The sequence below is a fragment of the Marmota monax genome, unplaced genomic scaffold, assembly GCF_021218885.2.
Source record: "Marmota monax isolate L192 unplaced genomic scaffold, Marmota_monax_Labrador192_F-V1.1 WCK01_AAM20220418_F8-fsc00051, whole genome shotgun sequence".
NCBI lineage: Eukaryota > Metazoa > Chordata > Mammalia > Rodentia > Sciuridae > Marmota > Marmota monax.
In genome coordinates this window covers 5,777,064-5,804,507 of record NW_026695202.1, presented here as the reverse complement: position 1 = coordinate 5,804,507, position 27,444 = coordinate 5,777,064, and the positions used below count along the sequence as shown (strand labels likewise).

Genomic DNA, 27,444 nt, shown 5'->3' with positions numbered 1-27,444 from the left:
AGGCTGAACTAAGTTGTGTGCAGGGCAGGCTGAACAAATGTTAGCTGCAGGATAGCCCACACACCCAAACCCCACTCTGTCTGGTCCTTTATCACCTGTTTGCATCAAGTCTGAACACTCAACCCCACTCAAGGCTGAACACTCGACCCCCACCCATCTGGTACAAGAGAAACCCACATCTGACCCCTGCCCCATCTGCCTGAAGGCAGAAGATGACACCCTTAGCAACTACTGTATTATCCAATCGCTGTACGCCAACAAGGCAGCTTGCAAACCCAAAGACCCCATTAGATTTTGGCTAAAAACTCCCTCCTGCTGGGCCCCTCTCTCTTGCTCTTGCCCTCTCTTTCTTCTCTTGCTCTATCTCTTGCTGTGTCTCTTCTCTCGCTTTCTCTTTTTCCTCCCCCTTTGCACTGCTGCAATAAAGATCTCTTGGTCGCTCTGAGTGTTGTGGTCACTTTCCTTTCATGTAATGTTACCTCCAGTGCTTCATTTGCATTTCCTTAATACCTAAAGATGCTGCACATCTTGTTTGCTTAATTACTATTTACCTATTTTCTTTAGTGAAGTGGCTGTTCAAATATTTTGCACAATTTAAAAAACTGAGTTGCTTGTCTTCTTATTGACTTTAAAAGGTTATTTATTATAGACACAAACACAAATTCTGTGTTTGTTCTAAAAATGTTTTCTCTTAGCCTCTTCATCTTGTTGACAGTGTCTTTTCAAGAAAAAAAGTTTTGATTTTGATGAAATTCAATTTGTAAATTTTTAGTTTGTTTTGTGCTATATTTTCTTCTATGTAAATATGATAGTTTTAGTTCTTAAATTTATCTGACCTGATTTTTCCAATTCATCTTTACATCTCTGTGCTTAACAATATTGCCAAAACAAACAAACAAACAAACAAAAAACAGGTGCTGAAACCTGTTGCAAGTGTTTGGACATTAACACAGGTGGCCGTTCTCTAGGCCCCAGGTATTTTAGGGAATGCTGTGGCACCTCTTTGCAGTGTGATTGACATTTCTATCTGATCAACAAGACAAGGAAACCAGTGTGACCTGTCCCATTCAGTGATAAGTTCCCTCATAGGAATGTGCTCTCTCCTTATGGGAAGTCAAGCTAGGAACACATTACAGAAATTGACCTCACCCCTCTTCTCATCCAAAACGTTTTGCTTACTTCTGCATTGGTGAATTCCCCACTAAGCTGCAAGCTATCCAAGGCAGATTCGGGTGTCTTGTTTTCTATCTCTGTGTTTGAGACGTATTTTAGTAAATATCTTCTGGATGACAGGAAGACTCCCTGGGTCTGCTGTTCTGCTGTAATGGAAGATACCAGAAGGTGTGGTGCAGTTTCCATGTCCACTCTTCATTAAGTTCAGAATCATTTTCCTGCAATATTTAAAGCCTTCGTAGTACGCCCCAGCCTTTAGCACAGCGCCTGGCATGCAGTAAGGAACGGAGAGCAAAATGAGAACTTCTGTACAAAGTCCTAAAGCCACCATTGGGCAACCTTCAGGCGTCACATGCGGTGAAAAACACTGGGGATGGAACCCCAATTCCTCGGGGCCGCACAGCCAACTCCCTGGTTAAGCCCTTTATTTCGAAAATTTCGGGTTTGCGTGGACCCATGGATGCCTCCCTGTTAGGAGCGAGCCGCGAAACGCGAAACGCGAAGCCCGGGATCTGAGAACTTCGTGGATTCAGAATGCTCACGCCGCGTTCACCGCAGCACGGGTCGCCTAGCAACGGCGGGTCGATCGCTCGGCGCTCGACCAGATCGGGCCGGCTTGGAGACGCGGCGCTCCGTGCGGAGCCTCTCGCGGCCCGCCCCCTCCGGCCCGGGTCCCCGAGGTGCGCACGCGCGGAGGGGGCCGGCCTGGGGGAGGGGCGCGCTCACGGGGGCGGGGGGGGCGCGCTCACGGGGGCGGGGCGGGGGGGCGCCGAGAGTGGCTGAGGAGCCGGAAACGCGCCGCGAAGGGTGCGGCGCTGAGGCGGCGGCGGGGCCGGGCGGGGCCGGGCGGAAAACGTTAGGGGAGCGGCCCCGGAGTGCGGGGGTCGAGGGCGGGGAGGGCCCCAGGCCAGCTCTGCCCGATGAGGAACAAAGCGGAGGGGCAGGTGCGCGCCCCCCTCGCGGCCGGCAGGTGGGCTGCGCGTGGGCCGGGCGGGCTAGGGCGGCCTGCGGGCCCGAGGCCGGCGGGCGGGCTAGGTGGCCTCCCTGGAGGCGCTGTCGCGGCGCCTGCGGCTCTGCAGTGGCGAGGAGTCTGGGTCTGTTAGCTCCCAGTGTTTGGTGACCGCTCTTTCCACCCCCAGGTTGGGCAGCTCCTCCCCGAAGCTTCTGGAGGAAAGGTCCTGGGTGTCCCCCGGCATGCCCCATCCCGCGGCGGGGTGCGCGGCCACCGGCCCTCGGGAGAAGTTGGGCGGCCCCGGGCGGCCCCGAGGACGAGTGGCCGCGGTCGTGCAGCGGTTGTGAGCAAGATGCGGTAGCGCGTGACGCTGGAACGCAAACCCTGATGCCGGTTCCCCGGAGCGCTTTTCTCTGCGACGCTTGGCCCGAAGCTGATGCATCACAGGTGAGTCAGGGCGAGGGCGCAGCGCAGGTGACATCGTTGGCAAGCATCTGGCAGATGAATGTCCGAGTTGGTGCTTTTGTTTTTGGTGTCAACGAGAGGACTACAGGTGTGATTTGCATATGGGTTTGTGTCCCTAAGGAAACAAAACCCAGAAACTAGCGTTGGGTTGAAGGCACTCTCCTCCGTCCTGATTTACTCTGAGTGTGAACAGTTGTTCTAAATTAGATACAGACATTTATTGTTGGCTGGTTGATCCCTTTCTCCTATGTGTTTGAGTTATTTGAGCTTTAATAATATCTTTATCAGGAAAGTGTTTTGTTTTTTTTTTTCAACCCTTCCCTCCTGCCTGCCCGCCTTCCGCATCGTGCTCACCGTGAGTTTTGTTGGTTACCCTGTGGCAGGGATGGTAGAGAGGGGAGATTACGTTCTTAATCCTGCAGGCTTCATGCGGATGCTTAAAGTACTTTAGGAACCATACCTGTACAGTACAGAAGCAGACCAAAGGCACAGCCAGGGTCGCCTCCTGTTTTTCAGGATCTTTTCAAAGGCTGTGTGTTTAGAATGAGGAAGATAAAACACGAATTCATTGAAGTTATCCAGATTGTCCGTTTGTATTGCAAAGTGTGCATTTCAGTTAGCTTCTTATATGTCATTCCAGGAAAAGGTGTGAGACCAATAACTGGCCAGTGTTTACACAGATCAGTTAAAAATACATAAACTGTACAGGAGTGTAGGAAATGAGTAGGGAAGTGGCCCTTTCTTCCAAGATTGCTTCTTAGAATCCCCCCTGAGAAAGGTAATTAGAATACAGTTACCCTTTAGAGTAAGAAAATCTTATGAGGAACGTATTGTACATTCCCTTCCTCTGCCTCTCTCTGTGGGATTTTAGTTACCTCTAGTTTATGGCTGCTGAGATCATCACATTTTAGTGACTCAGAACAAAGCAGAAATCTGCTGAGCCTGTTACATTAAACTCTGGTTGGAACTGGTTTGAGAAGGCCCAGAAGTCAACCTAGAAACACCATTTTGGTTTTTAGATTAATATTCAGGAATTTTCAGAATGGGAGTTAAAACTAAAGATATTAAGTTTTGCTTTAAAAAATAATTGTAACCAATTTGTTGTGGGCTCTTAAATGTTCCAGCGATTGTTGTGTTTTAGTTATGGTTATAGCTATAAAAAGTTATGGGAAAAGTCTGTTTTAAACCAAGTCATGCTCAAAATCTTTCAGAATTTAAGGTAGCTATGGTTTCTTTAGGCTACAAGAAGTTTTGCATTCTTTTGTAATAAAGTACTGTTATCAGTGTACTGTCCATATGTTGTGCTTCATTTGCCATGTGATTCTAGATGTCTCTCTAGCAAGGATGATGAGTTTTACATTGCTCCATCAAATCAAAATGTTCAGAGTGCCTTTTCTACGCAAGAGACTATACTAGGTTTACCTTGTATATTTAGTTGGTGTCCAAGAGCTTAATTTTATGAGATAACCTGGCTAGGAAAAAGGGTGAACTCTGTAAGTGTAGAATAATTTAAGATGCAGGTGTTTGTGGGACCCTAAGATATACCCTACAAAATAGGTCCTAATGCATTTAAACTGTATAAAAGGCAAAGCAATTCTTTTTTTTTTTTAAGATATTTGTTTATATTATAGACCTAAGAGATTTTCTCATTTTTATTTTATTTATATGTGGTGCTGAGGGCCTCACATAAGCCTAGGGCCTCAGGTGTGCTAGGTGAGCGCTCTACCACTGAGCCACAACCCCAGCCCCCAAAGCAATTCTTTTTTTTTTTTTTTTTTGTAATTTTCTTATCATAGTTAAGAGGTTTCTCCTTCTCCTCCTCCTTTTTGTTACCAGGGACTGAATTCAGGGGTGCTTAACCACTTAGTCACATCCCCAGCCCTATTTTTATATTTTATTTAGAGACAGAGTCTAATTTGCTGAGGCTGGCTTTGAACTCTCTATCCTGCTGCCTCAGCTTCCCAGGAAGCTGGGATCACAGGTGTGCACCACCACACCCAGCAAGAGTTTGTGTTTCTTAAATTAGATCTGGGTTTAAATCCTGACTCTACACTACCTCTGACTAGTTATGTGATTTTTTTTTTTTTTTTAAAGAGAGAGAGAATTTTTTTTTTTTTTTTTAATAATTTTTAGTTTTCGGCGGACACAACATCTTTGTTTGTATGTGGTGCTGAGGATCGAACCTGGGCCACACGCATGCCAGGTGAGTGCATTACTGCTTGAGCCACATCCCCAGCCCAAAGTTATGTGATCTTTTTAGGCTCTCTGAGTCTAATTTCCTCATCTTTAAAGTGAGATTACCAAAAAACAAGACAAAAAAAAACCCCTATCTTACGGTGTTTATTAGAAGAGATAGTTACATGTAAATCTCTTAGCTCAGTGCCTAACTCATGATAAGGGAGTAATAAGTATTAGCTATTATTAGTTCCGGTTTGGTTGTTAAAATATCATTGCTGTTTTTCAAAATTAAAAACCTATTTGGTTTTGACTTCACTGCTAAGGAATATGGAGCCCCATTGGATTCCCTTCCCCGCTTCCAAATATAGGTAGATATACAGAGAAGAATGCCTAACACTGTTACCCATTGTAAGGATTAAAAGTCGTAGAGATCTTTTACTGTTGTGTTTACTAGCCTCTTTAAATGGTAGTGATTATAATATGATATCTCTGAATTCTGATTAAGAACTAATACTTTTTAAAAATAACCTCCAATAATGCCTTATTCAAATCAGTGTTACTCTTATTTTTAAGTTGTTTTTAGTGGCACTGCAAGATGGATTGCGTAGAAAAGGTGATTTTTGATTCTTTAGCCTGCCAAAAATGGTTGGTGTATTAGAAAACAGTTTGGTATATTGAAAAAGTAAACTTTTGGGCAGAATTTTGCAAGATGTTTTATGTTCTTTCATTAATCACTCTTATGATTTGGGGCATATGACATGCCACTCCACCTTTGAGTTTCAGTTTCCTCATATACCTTATTTTGCAGAACTGGTATGAGGATTCAGAGTAATATTTAGTAATGTTCTAGCAAAGTTTATGTAATGAACCTTGATAGTTAAGGGATATTAAGAGTATTGATTGATTACTAAGGTATTTAAACAATTTTTTTTTAAGTTATAGATGGACACAATAGCTTTATTTATTTACTTTTATGTGGTGCTGAGGATCAGACCCAGTACCTCATACCTGGTAGGCAAGCACTCTCCACTAAGCTATAACCCCAGCCCCTACTAAGGTATTTTTAATAAAATAAAATATTGACCCCTGGGAAAAGTATGCTGCTTCTTCACCCCATTGGTGATCTGAATCAGACCCATTATTGCCTCAACTCCAGGTAAAAAGGATTAGTAAAAATTTTTGAATAGTTGTAAGTAATAAACCAATTAGAGAAAATAAATATTGTGAGAAGAAAGTCATTGCCAACATGCTGTACAGATTACAGACTTTTCTTTGAATGATATGCATGGGGTTTGGAACAAGACTGATCTGAATTCAGATCTTGTTTCTGCTATATAACATTCATGTGAATTAACTTCTCTGAATCCTAGTTTTCTTATTAGCAGAAAGAATATCACATTAGCTATCTCAGAGAGTTCAGAGCATAGAAACAAATAGTTAGTTGATCAGGCCATGTCCCCATCCCCACAAATTCAGATTCTTAGACATCTTTTTTTTTTTTTCCCTCCCAAGGTTTTTTTAAGGTGTTGATGGACCTTGATTTTATTCATTTATTTATACGAAGTGCTGAGAATTGAACCCAGGGCCTCACACATGCTAGGCAAGTGCTCTATCACTGAGCCACAACTCTAGCCCCTCTTGGACATCTTAACATGAAGTCACTGAGGTAATTTTCTGTATAACTGGTTGTGTATGATCTTTCTTAGGATGAATGAAATGAACCTGAGCCCAGTGGGGATGGAGCAGCTGACTTCACCCTCTGTGAGCAATGCCTTGCCAGTCTCAGGAAGTCACCTGGGTTTGGCTGCCTCACCTACTCACAGTGCCATCCCTGCCCCAGGTGAGTGGTAAGGGAGTGCCTCTGCATTTCAGTGCTTCATCACCTTAACACTGCCAAGTGGAGCCTAGAGGAGATTGGAGTGCTTTTAAGGGTGGAAATAACTGGAAAGACCTGAATGGCTGTCCCACATGGGGTAGCATAGAAGAAAATATTTTGCAGAGTTGCAGAGTTCTAGTGGATAAGAGGAGTAGTAGTTATTATTTTTTTTGTCTTATGGTCTCTTTTTGTCCAAAGTTTGGCATTCCTTCTGGATTATCCACTCATCTGGTTCTCATCTTGGTACCTTGTCCCTGGGTTAATAAAGAGAATCAGTTAAATTTACTCTTTAATTCGCAGAAGCACAGGGAATGGGGCTTTATTGCTAGATATGAAACTGAACAACTGGAAATGTGCCAGACATGGAATTCTGGAAAAGAGGTGGTCCCAGAGATGTAGCTCCTCTGGAGAGCTCCCTATGAGCCTTGTCACTCAGAGAATAATACAAGAAGAATTCATTCTTCCCTGTTGCTGTACTATTTTTCTTTTGTCTAGTTTTATTTTTCCTATTGAAGTGGAGAAGAAATGAATAAGCTATTGATTTTTAAGGATCTGTGACATTGAAATATGCTAGACTTTTATCAAAATAGGAGTTAGTATTAGGATTATTTTAGATAGATCTATAAGTTATCTATTTAGTTCTCTGTAGAGAGTTATCTGACTAATTAGTAAAATACAGCAGTTGGATAAGATTAATCAAAATTAATGTCTCTTTACACTTAAGTGTCCGCAAAAGAAATTAAAAAGAAAATTATTAGTGGTTAACCCAGCTGATTGTCTCTTCGGCATTCCTTTTAGTGGACACTCTTGTTGAGAAAAAGCTTTTTAAAAAATATTGCTCCTGACACAAATATGCAAAATCAGCACTGTACAGGTGGGTGAGTATTCATCATGATACTTAGGCATAGTAAGGGCCACTTCAGCACTTCGAAAGTAGATATGTTTCAAGATAGATGTAATCTAAGCTTTAAATTTTTTATTGATTGTGAGGCACAGAATATATACAAAAGACTGTATGAAAGTGTATATGTATGATTTTACATCTGACTTTGAATTGTACTCTTACAAGTAGAAGCATATCTGAATGTTTTAAAAAGTGAACCATTCCACCATATAGAAAGGAAAATACAAAGTAAAAAAGAAAAACCATACTCCACTCCTTTGAACAATTCTTTCTTTTTTTTTCCTGAATATAATTTGTTCTCTTTTTAAAGGTTCTTTAAACTAGGTTTTTAATTACAAATTAAATGTTTTGGTGCTTAACCGTTTTGTCCCATTGTTCTAGTTGTGAAACATCTGTAAACACTTAAAAACAATATATTTTATATGTGTATATATATGTATGTATATATGTGTGTATATATATGTATGTATGTATATGTATGTATGTATATGTATATATATATGTATATACACACACTGTGTTTATAAAATGAAAAGAACACAATTTTAATAATAATTATATTAATATAATTATATATATTATGACTTTCAAGCTATTTTAATACATTGTTGTCATTATAATACAGCATTGAAAACTTGGGACTTAATGGGTTAAGAGCAGTGCAGACAACTGGAGGATCATCTTTTATTTATAAACTAACTTGGGAACTAATTCTGGGACTAAAGCTATTTTGCTTTGTCATGTGTTTGGATATTTGTCTGTCTAGGGATGAGAAAGCCTACTAAATTAAGATTTTTGCTCATATGCAAGAAGTTTTGTGAGTTTGGTCAGTGGCTGTGGAGAATTTTTAAAATTTATTTTCTTTAAGAAAAAATAATTTTTTTTTTTTGTAGGTCTGCCAGTGGCAATTCCAAACTTGGGTCCCTCCCTGAGCTCTCTGCCTTCTGCTTTGTCTTTGATGCTCCCAATGGGTATTGGGGATCGAGGGGTGATGTGTGGGTTACCTGAAAGAAACTATACCCTACCTCCACCACCTTACCCCCACCTGGAGAGCAGTTACTTCAGAACCATTTTACCTGGTAAGTTTTATAGTTCTTTGTTAGAAAAAAAAAAAAGCACAGAGCCAACTTTTAAACACAGTTCTTGAAGATTTGAATACGACTCTTTTTTCTTTGTCATTATTAGATATTAATGCCAAGGTTGGGGGGGTTGTTTATATTTATGTTCTTTCCTCTAAGAATGTGCACATATTCATTCTTTCTTTTTTGGTACCAGGGATTTAACTCAGGGATGCTTAACCTCTGAACCACATCATCAGCCCCCAGCCCTTTTTTTTTTTTTTTTTTTTTTAATTTCAGATAGGATCTTACCAAGTTGCTTAGGGCCTCACTGAGTTGCTGAGGCTGGCTTCAAATCTGTGATCCTCCTGCTTCAGCATTCTGACCTGCTAGGATTATAGGCATGTGCCACCATGCCTGGCTAATGTATTCTTCATATAGCAGTTCGACTAACCTGAATTTGTTAATTGCACATAAACAGTTTTTCTTTTTCCTCCTTTGGCATCTTCTTGGTTCAGTTTTCTCTTTTTCTTTCTTTATTTTTGGCGGGGTGGTGGGTACTGGGGATTGAATCCAGGGGTGCTTTACTATTGAGCCACATTTTAATTTTTAATCAAATTTTATTTTATTTATTTTTATTTTTTATTTTTTTATGATGTTGGGGATTGAACCCAGAGCCTTGTGTATACAAAGTAAGCACTCTACCAACTGAGCTATATCTCCCAATCCCTTTATTATTATTATTATTTTTTTTTAAAATACTTTCAGTTATAGATGGACACAATACCTTTATTTTATTTATTTATTTTTTTATTGTGGTGCTGAGGATCGAACCCAGTGCCTCACATGTGCTAGGCAAGTGTTTTACCACTGAGCCACAACCCCAGCCCCCTTTTTTATTATTTTAAGACAGGATATCACTAAGTTGCTGAAGCTAGTCTTGAACTTGTGATCCTCCTGCCTCAGCCTCCCGAGTTGCTAGGATTACAGGCGGTTGCCGCCTCATTGGGCTTTTGATTCAGTGTTTCTAATACCTACCCACCACATACCCTGCTGCAGTGCCATTGTTTTTTTTAAATTTATTGAATTTTTGTTCTTTAGAAAAGTGTTAGAGGGAAACTCTCAAAGTCCCTGCGAACATATTTTTAGTGTACTTCCTGTCTTTTATTTTGGGTATAGGCTTTTATTGTTTTTCATAATTAAGGTCGTATTTGTAAATGATTGCATGCATGATTGTTTACTTTTTAACTTAGTAGTTTTCTCTGCTTTGCATATTTTTCCATGCTGCTCTGTGCTTTTCATAATTATCCTTTTTAATGACTCATTCCATTCTACTGAACACATATTCTGTAGTTCATTATATTAGTCTTTATTGCTGGACAGTTTGGTTTTCCAGGTTTTACTCCCATTGTAACTGATGTTGTTATGAATATCTTTGTGTATAATATTTACAAAAATGCACTTAGGGAAGGTCATCATAATCAGAATTTCTTGTGCAAGATGTGAGTATTTTTGAGGTTCTTCATAGATGTACTTTTCAAAGAGGTTTTAGTAATTTACACTATACTAGCAGTGCAACAAGTACCATTTCACTACGTCCTTACAAGCACAAGTTCAAAAGTTTTTTTGGAGTTGGGAATATGGTAGAGCACTTGCTCAGCATGCTTGAGGCCCTGGTTTCCATCCCAACACTACACTCTTTATGTTTTGTTTCAATAGAATTGATACATTCGTGACTTGTTTTGGGTAGAGTTTAATGTGTTGTGATAGTTTAGTCAGTTAAATATAATTTATTAGTAGAAGATTTTAACAAAATCTGCATTCAAATCATTAGTTTCTTAATAGAGCAAATTTTAGCATCTTAGGACTCAGGAATTGCAACCATGTAAATATTAAAGGAAGCATTTAAATGACTTATTTCCACCTGGCCTCAAAGGAATATGGCTAATTTTTTAGGATTTCACAGGAAAAAACTTATTTATATTGTAAGTAGGTTGCTATTTATAAAATATGGATATTGATTAAATTGAAGTAGATTTTAGTTACATTTATAAGGAAAATAGTTTCTAGTACTTGGAATTTTTAATATATAGCAATGTAAAAAGTCTCTGATACCTAATCTTTTGTTTTTCTCAGGCATTTTATCTTATTTAGCTGACAGACCACCTCCTCAGTACATTCATCCCAACTCTATAAACGTTGATGGTAATACACCATTATCCATCGCCAATAACCCATCAGCACTTGATCCCTATCAGTCCAATGGAAATGTTGGATTAGAACCAGGCATTGTTTCAATAGATTCTCGTTCTGTGAACACACATGGCGCCCAAAGCCTTCATCCTAGTGATGGCCATGAGGTGGCTCTGGACTCAACAATCACCATGGAGAACGTTTCTAGAGTTACCAGCCCAATCTCTACTGACGGAATGGCAGAGGAGCTTACCATGGATGGTGTTGCAGGCGAGCATTCCCAAATCCCAAATGGCTCCAGAAGTCATGAACCTCTCTCTGTGGATTCTGTGAGCAACAACCTTGCAGCAGACACAGTAGGACATGGTGGTGTGATACCCATTCATGGGAATGGCCTGGAGCTCCCTGTGGTCATGGAAACAGACCACATTGCAAGTCGAGTCAACGGGATGTCTGATAGTGCTCTCAGTGATTCCATCCACACCGTGGCCATGAGCACCAACTCTGTAAGCGTGGCACTCTCTACCTCACACAACCTCGCCTCCCTAGAATCTGTTTCCCTCCATGAAGTTGGCCTCAGCCTAGAACCTGTGGCTGTCTCCTCTATCACCCAGGAGGTTGCCATGGGTACAGGTCATGTAGATGTATCTTCAGACAGTCTTTCTTTTGTACCACCGACACTGCAAATGGAAGACTCCAATTCAAACAAGGAAAACATGGCAACTTTGTTTACAATTTGTGAGTGTGCTTAGCTTTTCTTTTTGGAAATATTGGTTTTAAAAGGCCATCATGCCTAAGAGGTTTAGACACAAAATCTGGTACAGATTAAGGGAGTATGGAAAGTTATTAGACTTTGGAATTTTTCTTTTCCTTTGTAATCTCCTTTGATTATTGTGGCTCCTTTTTCTTAATTAAGCTAAATGGTGTATACTTCACTGGTTCTTCCAGTGTCCACTTGAAGAAAAGTAATCATTTCTGTATTTTACAGATAAGTATTAAGGTGTTTCCAAGGTCTTACAAATAGAGTTCCAGGAGTAAACTGTCCTAAAGCTAAATTGTGTGACATGACTTGGGTACTTTCAACACAAGACCAAAAGAAAAAAAATATATGAGATCACTTTTATAACCCAATGGAAAATATAAGTGGATGTCAATGCATTTTTTTTTCCTTAGAATACATATCATGTAGAAGTTCTTTTTATTGGGCAACAATAACAAAAAATTGTAAAAGTGATCACACTGTGTGCCTCATTCATGCAAACAACATGTTGTGCTTTTAGTATACCAACCTGTGTGCTAGATGCTGGGAATAGAGTAGTCTTTAGAGAGCCTCTGTGATGGGAAGCATAGATAAGTGAATAGGTACTGAGCTGCCACAATTTAAGTGAGGGGTGATGATTTTCCAAGTGAGAGTAGAGATATTGAGGATGAAGAAATTAGAGATCATTTACAAAGAACTCAGCAGAGCTTGTGGACTGGATAAAGTTGGGGAAGGGGAAAAGTTTAAGAGAAAACCCTTATTTTTGGCATGGGAATCTAGGTAGATAGAATAATGAAAGAAGAGATTGGATTATTACATTTTTTAGAGTGAGGGTAAGTTCAGTTTTAGGCATTTGATTTGTGTCTATAAGATGCCCAGTAGAAATGTCTAATGAAATGTTGAATTTGGAGCTCAGGAAGGATCTGACTAAATATTTAGAGAGTATGACGACCAAGATGTTGACTGTGGCTAAACTGTCTAGTATAAGTGTACAATGAGAAGAGAAGAGGGCAAGGGGTATCCAGATAAGCAATGGAGGGAGAGCTTCCAAAGTAGACTGCCCAGGAGAGTCAAAAAGGAGGAAGCCCACCATGGTGTGGGCTGCAGAAGTCAGTCAATATGTTGATTATGTTGTATTAACCTTTAAAATCTCAAGTTTATAAGGTGTAAATATTTTTTCTTTTTCGTATTGGGAATTGAGCTCAGGAGTACTTTATCACTGAGCTACATCTCCAGCCCTTTTTGTTTTTTGGGTCTCACCAGGTTGCTAAGGGTGACCTGGAACTTTGGATCTTCCTGCTTCAGCCTCCCAAGTTGCTGGGATTACAGGCATGTACCACTGCACCTGGTTTACGTGTACATTTTAAAGTATACAGTGTAGCAATTTTCAGTATATTCAAAAGTTGTGCTGCCATTACCACTGTCTTAATTCCAAACGTTTTAATCAACCCATAAAGAAACCTTATACCAGGGCTGGGGATGTGGCTTAGTGGTAGAGCTCTCGCCTTGCATGTGTGCGGTCCTGGGTTCGATCCTCAGCACTACATAAAAAATAAATAAATAAATAAAATAAAGGTATTGGGTCCAATTACAACTAAAAAGTAAATATTAAAAAAACGAAGCCTATACCCATTAGCAGTTATTCCTCATGCCCTCCTTCTACTCAATTCTCAGACAACTATTAATCTACTTTCTATCTCTATGGATGTGTATATTCTGAACATTTCATGTAAGTGGAATCAGTATATGTGACCTTCTGTTTCTGGCTTCTTTATTTAGCATATTATTATCATGGCTCATCCATGTTGTAGCATGTGTCAGTACTTCATTTCTTTTTATAGCTGACTGTTATTTCACACTCTGAATATGCTGCACTTTAGCCATTCATCAGTGGATGTACTTTTGGTTGTTTCTACTTCATGACTATTATGAATACTGCTATGAACATTCATGTACAAGTTTTTGTATGAACAGATGTTTTTAATTGTCTTGGATACACATCTAGGAGTGGAATTACTCTATTTTTGACTTTAAAAAGTTTGGATTAGGGAAATAGCTCAGTGGTAGAGCACTTGACCAACATGCATGAGGCCCTGGGTTTAAAGCCCAGCACTGCAGTATAGATACATAAATAAATACACACTTTTACAAATTTTAATTGACACACAGTATATGACACACATATTTATGGGGTACAGTGTTTATATTTAACCTCTTGGGAATCAGCCAGACTATTTTCTGAAGTGGCTGTACCATTTTGCATTCTTAGCAATATATGAGGGTTCCAATTTCTCTATATTCTTACCCACATATATCATTTCTTTATGTTTTTATTATAGCCTAGTAATGTGAAGTAGTATCCCATTGTGGTTTCTACTTGTATTTCCCTAATGACTAATTATGCTAAACATCTTTCCTGTATTTATTGCCGTTTGTGTGTCTTTTGGAGAAACCTTTAATCATTTTTTCTCAATATGAAGTCTGAATCTCCTTTGGAGGTTATTTCTCCTAAGAACAATGGAGACTCAGTTCTCATCAGGTGTAGGGGATCTCTAATCTGATTAGTCACATTTTTTTTTTTTTAATCAAGTAGTAGTTGAAGTAGTAGCTATACTATTGTTTTTCCTGAATATGAAAACTTGGACATTTTATTCCACTGAAGTGCAAATTTCAGATGGATTGTTTAGCAAAATAAGACAGATGGCTGTGGTTCTAAGGTTTATTTTTGTGTTCAGCTACTTTGTGAATGAATTTGGAAAGTCTGAACTCAGTCATTGAATAACAGTGTCATGAATACTGTTCCTTAACACACAGAAAGGGAAGTTTAAAGAACAGAACAAAACGTGTGGAAAAGCACGCTCGTTACACCACATGAGCTGGGCATGGTGGCACATGCCTGTAATGCCAGCACCTGGGGAGTTTAAGGCAAGACTATTACAGGCTTTGAGGCCAGTCTGGGCAAGTTAGTGAAACCCTGTCTCAAAGAAGAAAAAAGACTGGGGATGTAGCTAAATGGCAGAGCACCCTTAGGTTCAATCCCCAGGACTGAAAACAAACAAAACCCCCAAAGAACAGTGAATGAAGGCAGTACCCTCTCTAACAATGCAAAAAGATGGAGTGCATGAAAAATAAGAAAAATTTGGTGCACGTAGGTCTGCAAGAATATGATTTTTCCTGTTCTCCACAAGAGTGGATCATTGGTTATTTTTTTAATTTATTTTTTGTCTTCTTTAGAATGTGTTGTCAAAACTAGGCTTGGTGTAGCTGGCTCAACCCCTCTGTCCATACTGCCATCTTTTCTCCCACTCTGCATGACTAACATTTCAATTCAGTTTTCTCTTACAGTTCAGAATTGTAATCATTTGCACTTTAGGGTACCCTATCCAAAAGTATTGCTTATCTACTTAATGTAAGGGATAATAATACTTGGTTGTTGAAGTAATACAGTGTTACTTTTTAACATTTATTGTAGTGCTGGGGATCAAACCAAGGCCTTGTTTGTGCTAGGCAAGTGCTCTACCATAGTGCTATTTCTCCAGTTTCTCTTTTATCAGTTTTTCTTTTATGCACTGAATAGGAAATTTATCCTGTCACATCTAAAGAAAATTAGATTTTGTTGAATCCTGAAGAAGTATAAGCATGGACATATATATTTAATATAAGAAAGTTGTTCTTTGATTACAGTATTTCTGTTAGAACTATGTCTTACTGGTTACATTTTAGGAATTAGCGTTAAATTTAAAAAAGTCATAATTTAACCTGTGAACTACACCCATTTGTGTTTCTCAAATTTGGTCTTTATAGGGTGCACTCTTTGTGACCGAGCCTATCCTTCAGATTGCCCTGATCATGGACCAGTGACTTTTGTTCCTGATACTCCAATAGAGAGCAGAGCAAGACTTTCTCTCCCAAAGCAGCTTGTTCTTCGACAGTCAATTATGGGAGCAGAAGTTGGTAAGAATCTTGGCACATCAAGTTTCTTTTTAATAGGGTAGAGCTGTAAGAATGGATGTGTATAATTTATATTATTCAGTGATTATTGATCCAAAAATCTGTTTATGGCTTAGGATAGTTTTAGAGAATATTTGTCGTATTTAGGGTGCAGTAAATAAAGTTGCAAACTTTATTGGGCAACCTCCCCTTTTTTAGAATCAGGTTTAAGTAGAGGAAAGAGTCCTGGCTTGAGTCTTTGAAGCCTTGACTTTTATTCTAGCTGTTTCATCCACTAACAATTATACTAACAGCACACTCCTTGAAACTTGTGTATTAAAAACATCAAAAATTTACCATGGACAATTGTATGGCACAAAAGATGTTTGATCAGATATTTTAAGTTCTCTAATACTCCTTCGGAAAAAGGAATAAGGAATGTGGACTGTCAGAGTACGTTTTCCCATATGTGAATTTAACGTGGCTTTCAAGTTCCTATGCTGTTTTTTGAAGATATGAAATTAGGTTTGTTATTCTTTCAGCTACGGCTTGGGCTTAAGCCTTGAAAGTACTAAATGGCTTATATAATATAGAGCAGTGCCTTAAGCATGAAAGATTTTAGAAGTTTGATTTTTTTTTATAGTAATTGCTTTATATTTTTATAATAGAACAATGTTTTCTGTACTTTCTTGTGTATTAACTTTAAAGTAATGTATTTGGAAGGACAAGGTCAGTTTCCTTATACATACAACTAGGTTTAGGAATTTCTGATACTGCTTCTTACTCTGCATTTCTTCTGAGTGCTGTTGAATCCATTCATTGCATTTTACTTATTTACAGGCCTTAGCTACCTCTCAGGAGTGCTGACTTGTTTGTAGTACTTAAGGTCATTGAAAATGAGTCTTTGAATGAGTTAAGCACCTGTGTCAGTATTGTGTTAGTTTTTAAAGTCATTGATTGTGTAGTTGGTGTCCGTCCACTGATAGGTGTATGGACTGGAGAAACCATTCCTGTGCGCACCTGCTTTGGGCCCCTTATTGGTCAGCAGAGTCACTCCATGGAAGTCGCAGAGTGGACAGACAAGGCTGTTAACCATATTTGGAAGGTCAGTGCTGATGTAATTTTTCTGAATTTTGGCTGTTTTTATTATAATGTGGTAGTTTTAAAAAGTGATATAAAGTAAGAATTAGCCAGAACTAATGCAGTGAGTGCCATTTAGCTGTCAGTCTTTTCTTTAATATTACATTCTTTTTGTTATTCTTGATGGTCAAATTCTATAGCACAATACCAGCTACTGAACAAACAGGATAAACTGTTTTCATCTCCATTTTGTGAGCTAATCCAACCATTTTGATCCTTTTTATGCATTTTTAATTACTTGCTGCAGCTGAGAAATTTGTTTATGTGATGTTTTTAATTAAAACATTCCTTAAATATTTAGCTTAAGAAACAATTCTAGGATTGGAAACTAAGATTATTTCTCTAGTTTTCTAATGGAAATGCAAAATTTTGACTTACATATTTGTTCCTATAACATGTTTTGATAGAATCTCAATGAATTGGAAATAATGCTTGCAAAACTGAAGTGGTGAGAAAGTAGGTCTTATGATAATCAGAAAAGTAAGGTGCCACTGTCATTGGGAACTTCAGTTTTGATGTCCAAAATAGAACACAAAACAATGCTAGGTCCAACAGGAAAAACGAGGAGGGGTGGTCTTTTGCCTATAGTGAATAGTCAGTTACTCTATGTCTGCCTTGTGGTAGTGATGAATATGGTTGGATAAGAAGACTTTTGTTTTTCTTTTTTGTATATTTTCTAACTAAAAAGTGAATAATCAAGAACAAAGTCATTTTGTACTCTGAGTGCTAATTGGAGGTCTCTGATGCTCTTTAATCTGTTGTGAGATAGGATTGGTGAAGTGATAAGCATGTGGAGAAGGCAGTCATGTATTTTCACACTGATTAGGAAAGTGGGGATCTACTGTACATGAGCAGATGAATGGATTGCTGACCAAAATTTAGTGTAGTACTTTATCACTTGTCAGTTCATGTGACGTGTGTCTGCTTTCTTTTGGCAGATATACCACAATGGTGTCCTAGAATTCTGCATCATTACAACTGACGAAAATGAATGTAATTGGATGATGTTTGTGCGCAAAGCCAGGTAAGAGTAGTTGTGGATGAGAGAAGTTGGTTCCCTTCTGGTATTTTTCAGTAAGAAACTTTGTATAAAATATGAAAGGACTGAAGAATCCACGTTACATAAGTACCTGCACATATTTATTTATTTATTTATTTATTTTTAGAGAGAGAGAGAGAATTTTAATATTTATTTTTTTTAGTTCTCGGCGGACACAACATCTTTGTTTGTATGTGGTGCTGAGGATCGAACCCTGGCCGCACGCATGCCAGGCGAGCGCGCTACCACTTGAGCCACATCCCCAGCCCCAACCTGCACATATTTAAAACTAAGACTTTTCAATATCGTCACTCTAGTGGTGGTTGAATAATGGTGATTTTTATAAATCAGAACACACAGAACTACCCAATTTTTAAATTTTTTTTTTGTTGTTGTAGAGGGACACAACACCTTTGTTTATTTAGTTTTTTATATGGTGCTGGGGATTGAACCCAGCGCCTCACACGTACTAGGCAAGCGCTCTACCACTGAACCACAACCCCAGCCCAGAACTACCCTGTTGAGAGCCACAGCCCAGTCGGGATGGCGCCTAGCATTTTGCCAGTAGGAGTGGTTGAAAGGTGATGCCAGCGAGCCATTAAAATGATGATAATTAAGTTAAGCTGTGTATAATTGCTATGACTGGATGATGCTGGATTGAAACAGGCTATGTATTCAGTTGTATATAGACCCCTGCAGTCCGGCAATAGGGCAGCTCCTGCTGCCTCGGGAGTTCCCTTTAAGTGGAAGGGGGAGAGAGTTCCCGGGGAGTGCGTGGGGAGGGGAGTGCGTGGGGAGTGCCGGTGGAGTTCGGATAATAAAGGAGTTCCTCATGACCTTCCGATTTGGTGCCCAGCCAGACTGTGGCACTACCCTTTTTTAATAGGTTCTTCAGCTTACCAATGTAATAAGGAATGTATAGTCATTGAATTTGCAAAGTTTTCCTTTATATTGGCTCTTAGTCAACCCTTTAGGCTATTGCTGGAGTTAATTTTTTTTCAAATGTGCACTACTGAGGATTGAACTCAGGGGAATTCTACTATTGAGCTATGTCCCCAGTCTTTTTTAATTTTTATTTTTGAGATAGTTTCTCACTAAATTTCCCAGGCTGGCCTTGAACCTGGTGATCCTCCAGCCTCAACCTTATGAGTCATGGCATCACAGGCATGCACCACTGTGCCTGGCTGGAGTTAATTCTTGTTAGTTAGCAGTCTCTGTGTCTTTGTCTTTAATATGTATTTTTTAATTATTATTTTTTTAATAACTTTATTTTTATGTGATGCTGATGATCAAACCCAGTGCCTCACACATGCTAGGCAAGTACTGTATCACTGAGCCACAACCTCAGCCCTTAATATTTTTTTAAGACTAAATTTCATTTATAATTTTTGCTTCCAGTAGTAGACTGCAGTTTTTCTGACTATAAAAGAATCAACTAATGCACTTAAGTAACAATTCTGTTTCTCTAGAAATTGCTCTTAATAAATAGGTGGGATAGGGAATTACAAAAATGATTTAGAGAAAATAGTTCTAAGCTTTCATATAGGAATTCACTACAGGGGGTACAAGATACTGAATATATATTTCAAAATTAATATGCTTAAGGCGCTGGGAATGCAGTTCCTGGGAATGCACTTGCCTAGTTTATAAAAGGTCCTGGGTTCAGTCCTCAGCATTGGGGGGAAAAGATACGCTAAGCCTGGTTTGGTGGTAAATACCTGTAGTTCTAGCTAGTTGGGAAATTGAGGCAGGAATGTTGCTTTGGCCAGGAGTTTGGTGCCAGCCTGGACAATATAATGAGACACCAAAAAAAAAAAAAAAGCCAAAAATAATATGCTTAATCTATTAAATGTGATGACTTAGGAATCGGGAAGAGCAAAATTTGGTGGCTTATCCCCATGATGGAAAAATTTATTTCTGCACCTCACAAGACATCCCTCCTGAACATGAACTGCTTTTCTATTATAGTCGGGATTATGCTCAGCAGATTGGTAAGTTTGTAAGACTTATTTGTCATGAATCTAGCATAGTGAGAATGCCAAGGACCAGGAATATCCTTTGGTAATGATTTACACGACAGCTGAAGTAAATCATGAACTTTTTTATATGTAAATGCAAGCTGTTACTATCTATATTTGGGCGTTAAAATCTGTGAGGTCCATCATAAGGTGAATGTTACTGACCAACCAATATTAATGTAAAATGAGGTTTTATGGTACAACATTGATTTGAGCTTTAAGCTTCTAAAATTACTTTTTAAGCCAGCAATATTCAGATTTAAGCTCTTTCTACTGTTCCATTGACAGTGATATTTAAAGAGGCCATATAATGCAATGTTTACCAAGTGCTTTCTTATGTGCTTGGTACATTATTTGAAATGATAGGGATAGAGCACTGAATAAGACATGTTAATTTTATGGGCAGTGGACAAGTTGGAAATTTTGTTAGGAGATTTGTAAGGAACAATTATTAATATCAAGGACAGTTTTGAAATTTTAGTCTCAGGAAACATTGAGTAATTCTTGTTTTAAAGGTGTTCCTGAACATCCAGATGTGCACCTCTGTAACTGTGGCAAGGAATGCAATTCCTACTCAGAGTTCAAAGCTCATCTGACCAGCCACATCCATAACCATCTCCCTAGCCAGGGTCACAGCAGCAATCATGGTCAAGGCCACAGCAAAGAAAGAAAATGGAAGTGCTCAATGTGCCCCCAAGCTTTTATCTCTCCTTCCAAACTGCACGTCCACTTTATGGGTCATATGGGTATGAAGCCCCACAAGTGTGACTTCTGTAGCAAGGCTTTCAGTGATCCAAGCAATCTGCGGACCCACCTCAAGATACATACTGGTAAGCTCTGACCATCAGAATGGAATTTTTGCAACAATTTGAGATTGCAGGTAGAGTTGAAATAAAATGTCTGTTTTACTTAGTTTTTAATTGCAGTGACCAAAAGACCTGACAAGAACAACATAGAAAAAGAAAAATTTTTTGAGGGGCTCATAGTTTTCAGAGGTCTCAGTCCATAGACAATCAATTCCACTGCTCTGGGCCCTAGGTGAGGGCTAATGTATGGTGGAAGGGCATGGCAGAGAAAGCTATGGACATTGCAATCAGGAAACACAGAAAGAGCTCCGGTCACCAGGGACAAAATATAAATCCCAAAGGCACGCCCCCAGTGACTTATCTCCTTTAGCTACACCCTGCCTAAATTACCATCCAGTGAATCCATATCAGTTAATTAATCTACTGATTACATCAAGGTTCTCATAATCCTGCCTACAGTTACCATACTGTGAATCCATATCAGTGAATTGATCTAATTATGTCAAGGCTCTCATAATCTAATCATTTCACCTCTGAAAATTCTTGCATTGTCAAACACATGAGCTTTAGAGGATACCACATATCTAAACCATAACAATGTCAGAGAAAGAATCCAGATGACTATTGATGGGACCTCCTTGGGTAGTAGACCTTTGTGGGATGGATAACTGAGACTCCTTGGAGGGGTTAGTAAAGTGTTTGATTTTCTTTTTTTTTGGGGGGGGGGGTGAAGGGACAAGGGGTACCAGGGCACTTGACCTCTGAGCCACATCTCCAGCCCTATTTTGTATTTTATTTAGAGGCAGGGTCTCACAGAGTTGCTTAGTGCCTCACTTTTGCTGAGCCTCTGAGATTATAGGCATGTGTGGTGCTTGATTTTCTAGGTGCTTCCACCAATAGTTGGAATGTATTTGGAAAAATGCAGTTCATCAGAAAGTTGGTCATTGTGTTTGGATTTAAAGCAAAGGGAATTCCCTAGAAGTAGCCTGAGCTTCCCACTACATAGTTCAGCCCTGGTCACGAGCCTCTTTGAATAGTGCTCTGTAAACTGCCCAGATTTGATTTTTGCATTTCTATCTTCTAAACTCCATACAAACCAACCCTGTCTTTCAGCTCTTATTTTTTAAATAGACTCTAGAACTGATGAGATTTTTGCTTTCTTGGGTGATTTGTTCTCTAAGTCTTCAGAAGGAAGTTTTTAATTTATTTTTTTATTATTTTTTTTGTTTGTTTGTTTTGAGTACTGGGAATTGAACCCAGGGTCTCACACATGCTAGACAAGCAGTTTACCACTGAGCTATATCCCCAACCCTTTTTATTTTAAGACAGTGTCTCCCTAAGTTGCCCAGGCTGGCCTCAAATTTGTAATCCTCTTGCCTCCATCTCTGGGGTAGCTGGGATTACCAGGAGTGTGCCACCACACTTGACCTTCTCCATGTTTTTGTGTTATGACTGAGTAGCTGCAGCTGAGATCTGTGACCCAACAAAATCTGATTCTTTCTAGCCTTTAAGAATAGATTTGCTGAGCCCTTGGACTTGGATATATTTATGTACTCTTAAAAGGATTGTATGGTTTATGGGGTCATACTATATGTTAAAAAGATAATAGTAGAAACTGTAGGTATAAAAATATGTTTGCCTACAGATGAGTGCTAGAATTCATGAGCTGTTCTTTTGTTAGGTAGGGCACTGGGATTATTAGTATTGTTCTCACCAATTTGGTTTCACGTGTCAGCTATAAACATTAATACATACTGAGATAAGAGGTCCTATAAGTAGAGCAGGTTTATTAGCTTTAGTTGCAAAATATAAATTAAATGGCTATGAGTGTTTCTAGGGAGACAGTCCTAGAAAGCAAAGTTCAGGTATCAGCCAGTTCTGCTACATTCTTGCCTTGCTGCATTCCTATATATAATTTATCTTTGAGAATGCTAGTAGTTGTTTTATACTCAGTGTGATATTTTGGGTAAATTTTCAGGTCAGAAGAACTATAGATGTACTTTGTGTGACAAGTCTTTCACCCAGAAAGCTCACCTGGAATCACACATGGTCATCCACACGGGTGAGAAGAATCTCAAGTGTGATTACTGTGATAAGCTGTTTATGCGCAGGCAGGACCTCAAGCAGCATGTGCTCATCCACACACAGTAAGTAGCCTTGCAGCCATGATGCCATCCTTGGGGGGTGGGTTTAGCCTGCCAGCTCCAGAACTTGCAGGTGCTGACGCTATCTGTTCACTGCCCTGGTGCATGGTAGATGCCTCCTGTGTTCTACATAGCCAAGCAGAGTTTTTGGTTTTACCCTGGAAGCAAATAAACATTTACCATGGTGTGCGGCACTGGATGCTGAAAAACCATAGGAGAAGGGCGCTTAAGCCAGTTTGGGGGTTTGGTAAGGCTTCTTGGTAGTTTGAGCTAAGTTTTAAGATAAATTAGAAGTATTCATGGAGGCAGATAAGGGTAAGGAGTGAGAATGGTACTCTAGGTAGGTGGGGGAGAATGTCAGGCAGAAACAGATGCAGAAAGGACTTTTGAATGTGGTTCTTTATAGTTAGAACATAGTGTGCATATGAGAGAAGAGTGGGGAGAGAGGCAGCCACCGTGCCATGAAGAGCCTCTTATTCTACAAAGAAATTAATTTTATTATGTAAACAATGGCAGGCCAGGGAAGGATCTGCTCCCCAACCACTGCAGTGTATCAGGAACTGTTCTGTGCTGTGTGTGTGTGTGTGTGTGTGTGTGTGTGTGTGTGAGAACAAGAAAACAAACAAGTTGCCATCTTAGCCATTTTTAGGTATTCAGAGCAGTAATATTGGTTATATTCATGTGGTTGTGCAGGCACTGCAGGACTTTAAGGAAAGGGTGTCGAGTTGTGGTGACATACCCATTCTATGAAGATTACTCTGATAGCTGGACGGAGAATGAAGAGGAAAAGACCAAATATCAGGAGATTGATTAGGAATTTATTGCTGAATCCAAGTGTAATAAATTCTCCAACCTGCATTAGTGACAGTAGTAGTAGATGAAACAGATTTTACCATTGTCCCTTTGAGTGAGTTTGGAAGAGGGAGAAAATATTTTATAGTTGCTCTTAAGAGATCCATATTCACCGGAGGCTTTCTGATACCAAAGCAAAGTGTTTCTCCAAACTCTACAGAACATTCTACAGAATGCTTTGGTATCAGCTCTTATGTTTGCTTTCTAACCTAACTACAGTGCAGCCTGAAATGCTAAATGTCCAGGGATTCTGAATCTACATCTCAACTCTCAAAAGGACCTTTTTTTTTTTTTTTGAGATGGGGGTCTTTCTAGGCAACCTAGGTCTATGCCTAGGTTGGTTTTGAACTCTTGATCTTCCTCAGTCTCCCAATTAGCTGGGATCACAGGTGTGTACTACTGTGCCTGGCTGTAAAGGACCTTTTAAAATAGTCTTTAGTTTTATTATTATTATAAAATTTTGGGAGATTAGATACTAATTATCAAATATGGAATTGTACAAGATTAGAGCTGAAAGACCTCTGGGATCATCTAGACAAACAGCCTAGATACCTAAGGTCGCCCCAACTAAATACCACGGGCTGAATGGCTTAAATAGCAGGGGAGGAATGCAGAATGAGAAAGCCATGATGAGCCAGGAAAAAGGCGCTCTCTAGAACCCAGCACACCAACACCCCGATCTCTGACTGCCTACCCCAGAACGGTGAGAAACCCCTTCTGTTGTTTAAGCCACCCAGTCTTCCATTTGGGAGTAGGTAGGGAGAAAGGGACATGAGAGAGAGAAAATGAGATCTTTGGTGTCTTCCTCTTATTGTAAGACCACTCATCCCACCATGGAGGTCTCGAACTCAGTCTTATTGTTTCCTGTAGTCCCTTCCTCATGCTGGAGTTTGGCCTTCAACCTGTGACTGGGGGATATGGAGAGGCATTCTATCACTAGCACTGCCCGTTATAACCAGCTGGTGAGTGTGAGAAGCAGTTGGTGCCAGGACCCACCCTTAGGGATTTAATTTAATTGGTCTGGGGTGGAGCCCTGGCCTTTCTAGTTTAGAAAGCTCCCCAGGTGCCTGGTGTCCAGCCAGGGTTGAGAACTGTTGACTTCCTCCAGACAAAAGACTGATTTGTACCATATCTCTGGCAAGTGGACATATTGTTGTTTCTTGACTGTCACATAGCTGTGGAAGTTTTGCTTGAGTCAAGCTGACATCAGCCCCATCCTTTCACTCTATAACTCCTCTCTGGAGTGAATACACAAGTAAACTTGTTTCTTTAAATTGATAGCCTTTTATGCAATTTATGGACACTGCCATTATCCCATTAACCTTCTTTTTGTCAGACCAAATGTCCCTAGTTTCTGTAACTTTTTATCATATCACCTTGTTTCACATTTGTTTCAGGAAACAGTGAAGTTACTATTTTCCTTGACCTTGAAGATGTGTGTATCTTTTGACCTTGGATCCAATTATATTGCTCTTGTGTGTGTTCTTGGAGAAACGCTTACATGTTGCAGAATAATTTGAAAGGGTAGAAATGTTCATAACAGTCTTACCTATGTTAATAAAAAAACTGAAAATCATCAGAATATCCATAATAGACAAACCCAGTACCACAGAGTTGTGGTCTGTTTATAAATAATATATAGCAATGGAAGGGAACAAACTACTGATACGTGATTGAATTTCACAAGCTTCATATTCAATGAAAGAAGCAAGACACAGAAGAAATACAAATAGAGTGGTTCTGTTTATGAAGAACCTAAAAGGGGTAAAATTAGCATATGCTATTCAAACTGTACCTATGTTTTATAATCTCTGTGTCTCCTATAAAAAAACTAAACCTCAGACTGGGGTTGTGGCTCAGTAGTAGAGTGCTTGTCTTGCACACGTGGGACCCTGGGTTTGATCCTCAGCACCACATAAAAAATAAATGAGTGAAATAATGGTTAAAAAAAAAAAACAAAAAAAAAACAACTAAACCTGATTCTAAAGGGGTAGAACATCTCTGACAAAGGCTGAGGTTATAAAGAATTCAGTGTGTGCCTCAGATGTCATTTGTAACCCCAAATCAAATGTTTTTCTTTTGTCCCTCTTAGAGAACGCCAGATCAAGTGTCCCAAGTGTGATAAGCTGTTTTTGAGAACAAATCACTTGAAGAAGCATCTCAATTCTCATGAAGGAAAGCGAGATTATGTCTGTGAAAAATGTACAAAGGCATATCTAACCAAATATCATCTTACCCGCCATCTGAAGACCTGTAAAGGACCCACCTCCAGTTCCTCAGCACAAGAGGAGGAGGAGGAGGAGGACTCCGAGGAGGAAGATCTAGCAGACTCTGTGGCAACAGAAGACTGTAGGATTAACAGTGCTATGTTTTCAGCAGACGAGTCTCTTACTTCTCATAAATAAAAAAGCAACTGCTTTAGATGGAAAATACAAAGGGAAAAACACATTTAATGAGTTATCCACTACAGTGGTTTTTATATGAAGTGGTTTCTGATTTCCTTCCAGCCAGTAGTCTAAATGGACTGAATGGGAATTGATAAAGCACTTACAAAAGAGCATCTGAATGGAAACACTTTAGAGCAGTCTGGGAGGAGAGAGCAGCATGTGCTGTTTTTAAGTGATGGGCAGGGAGAAAAGGGTCAACTTTTGGGGTCTGTTCTTTCTTTGATAATTTGGGTGAAGCATTTATGCCTGAGTGAAAGCAGTCTTCGACCCAAACTAACCAGATTTATTTTAAATTTCTCCCATTATTCCATTTTTCTCCCAGTCCTATGACTTGATAACTCTCTAAACTTGCCATCCTAAGTGCTGACTGTGTTTTACGCAGACTGTTGTGACTCATATGCATCACAGAACGGATTGGAGCGTAGCCGTGGAAGTGTGGAACCTGCAGCTCACAGGTTGAAAGCAGCACCTGCCTTAACCTCTCCTGGCCACTTGGGAATTTAGGGTAAATCATGCTTCCCAAATTTTCAGCAGGTGCCTAGAGGGCAAATAAGAAAGGACCCATCTGTCACTAGGTAGTGATTGAGAGAAGAAAAGGAGGAGAGATGCCTGGCTGCTGATGGAGAAAGGAATTTTCATGGAAGTCAGGGTAAGTCACCTGGTTATTGTCACATAGAGATCCTTGAAGGATAGCCGTGTCTTGGTCTCCAGGAAAGCCTCCAATCATTCAGATGAAGGGGACTGGGAGCGCAGAGTGCCCAAATACTGCCTGACGGATTGTCTGCTGATAAGTACAGATGAGTAGATGCCTGGCAGAGTGGAACCTCCGTTCATGGAAGAGAAGGAAGGGAACGATCTTCTTTATGTTTGGTTTACCCTATGGAAAGTATCAGGACACCATTAAAATTGTTGCCAGCTCAAAGCAACAGATGACTCCAAAGGCATTAGTGCATTTGCAAGACTGGGTCTTCCCAGTTGTCTGTGCTGAAGGACCTATGGAGGATGCCAAAGGATTTGGAAGGTAGAGAAAAGTCTTAATGGTCACCAGATGGATCTGTTTTCAGGTCCCAGGGAGCATGCATACCCAGCTTTTCTCAAGAAGCAGACACATCCTTAAGTTTACAGTCGATGGAGCATGCCCTTCTGCTTGAAATCACAACTTCTGAGCTGGAGACGAAGGTTTTGCTGCTAATGTATTTATGGAATGAATGTATTTCATTCAAATTTGTATTCCTCTAGGAAGGATTAAAATAAATTTTTTTTTTTTTTAAATACAGGATTTCTCTTTAATTTCATTTTGTAGAGGAAGGAGATGAGTCTTTTAGGGGAAAATTAGGTATGACTTGAGTTTTTCTAAGGTTAGAAGGGAAGAAAGCTTTTCTTGGATGTTTTAACTTTGAGATCATATTCTGATTGTTACTATGTGATAGTGCTTAAACTGTGCTTCCTGTATCTCAGCCCCCCCACCTCACCCCCCCCTCCCCCGTCCCCCTCCCCATCCTCTTCCTA

The 27,444-nt window shown here is 39.6% G+C and overlaps 1 protein-coding gene across 4 annotated transcripts; it reads left to right on the top strand.

Annotated features, from left to right (window-relative positions):
• The first annotated feature begins 1,934 nt into the window (after positions 1-1,934).
• On the top strand, positions 1,935-27,189 carry Prdm4 (PR/SET domain 4). Of its 4 annotated transcripts, none has more exons than XM_046429504.2 (12): positions 1,935-1,980; positions 2,313-2,572; positions 6,475-6,608; positions 8,442-8,627; positions 10,743-11,537; positions 15,364-15,513; positions 16,455-16,594; positions 17,568-17,653; positions 19,532-19,659; positions 20,202-20,516; positions 22,471-22,639; positions 25,581-27,189. In XM_046429504.2, the coding sequence occupies exons 2-12, from the start codon at positions 2,562-2,564 to the stop codon at positions 25,891-25,893; spliced, it is 2,427 nt and encodes an 808-aa protein (XP_046285460.1). In that variant the 5' UTR covers positions 1,935-1,980; positions 2,313-2,561; the 3' UTR covers positions 25,894-27,189. The 4 variants fall into 4 exon arrangements, with proteins under 4 accessions (XP_046285460.1, XP_046285459.1, XP_046285462.1 ...); XM_046429503.2 differs by lacking the exon at positions 1,935-1,980 and adding an exon at positions 2,016-2,143; XM_046429506.2 differs by lacking the exon at positions 1,935-1,980 and adding an exon at positions 2,016-2,143 and having other exon boundaries at positions 16,476-16,594; positions 25,581-27,188.
• The last annotated feature ends 255 nt before the right edge of the window (positions 27,190-27,444 follow it).

Bases quoted from the DNA above. Each gene is read 5' to 3' on its own strand.
- Prdm4 (XM_046429504.2), top strand. The intron at 6,609-8,441 runs GTGAGTGGTAAG...TTTTTTTTGTAG, and splicing joins CAGTGCCATCCCTGCCCCAG to GTCTGCCAGTGGCAATTCCA. The intron at 20,517-22,470 runs GTAAGCTCTGAC...GTAAATTTTCAG, and splicing joins CCACCTCAAGATACATACTG to GTCAGAAGAACTATAGATGT.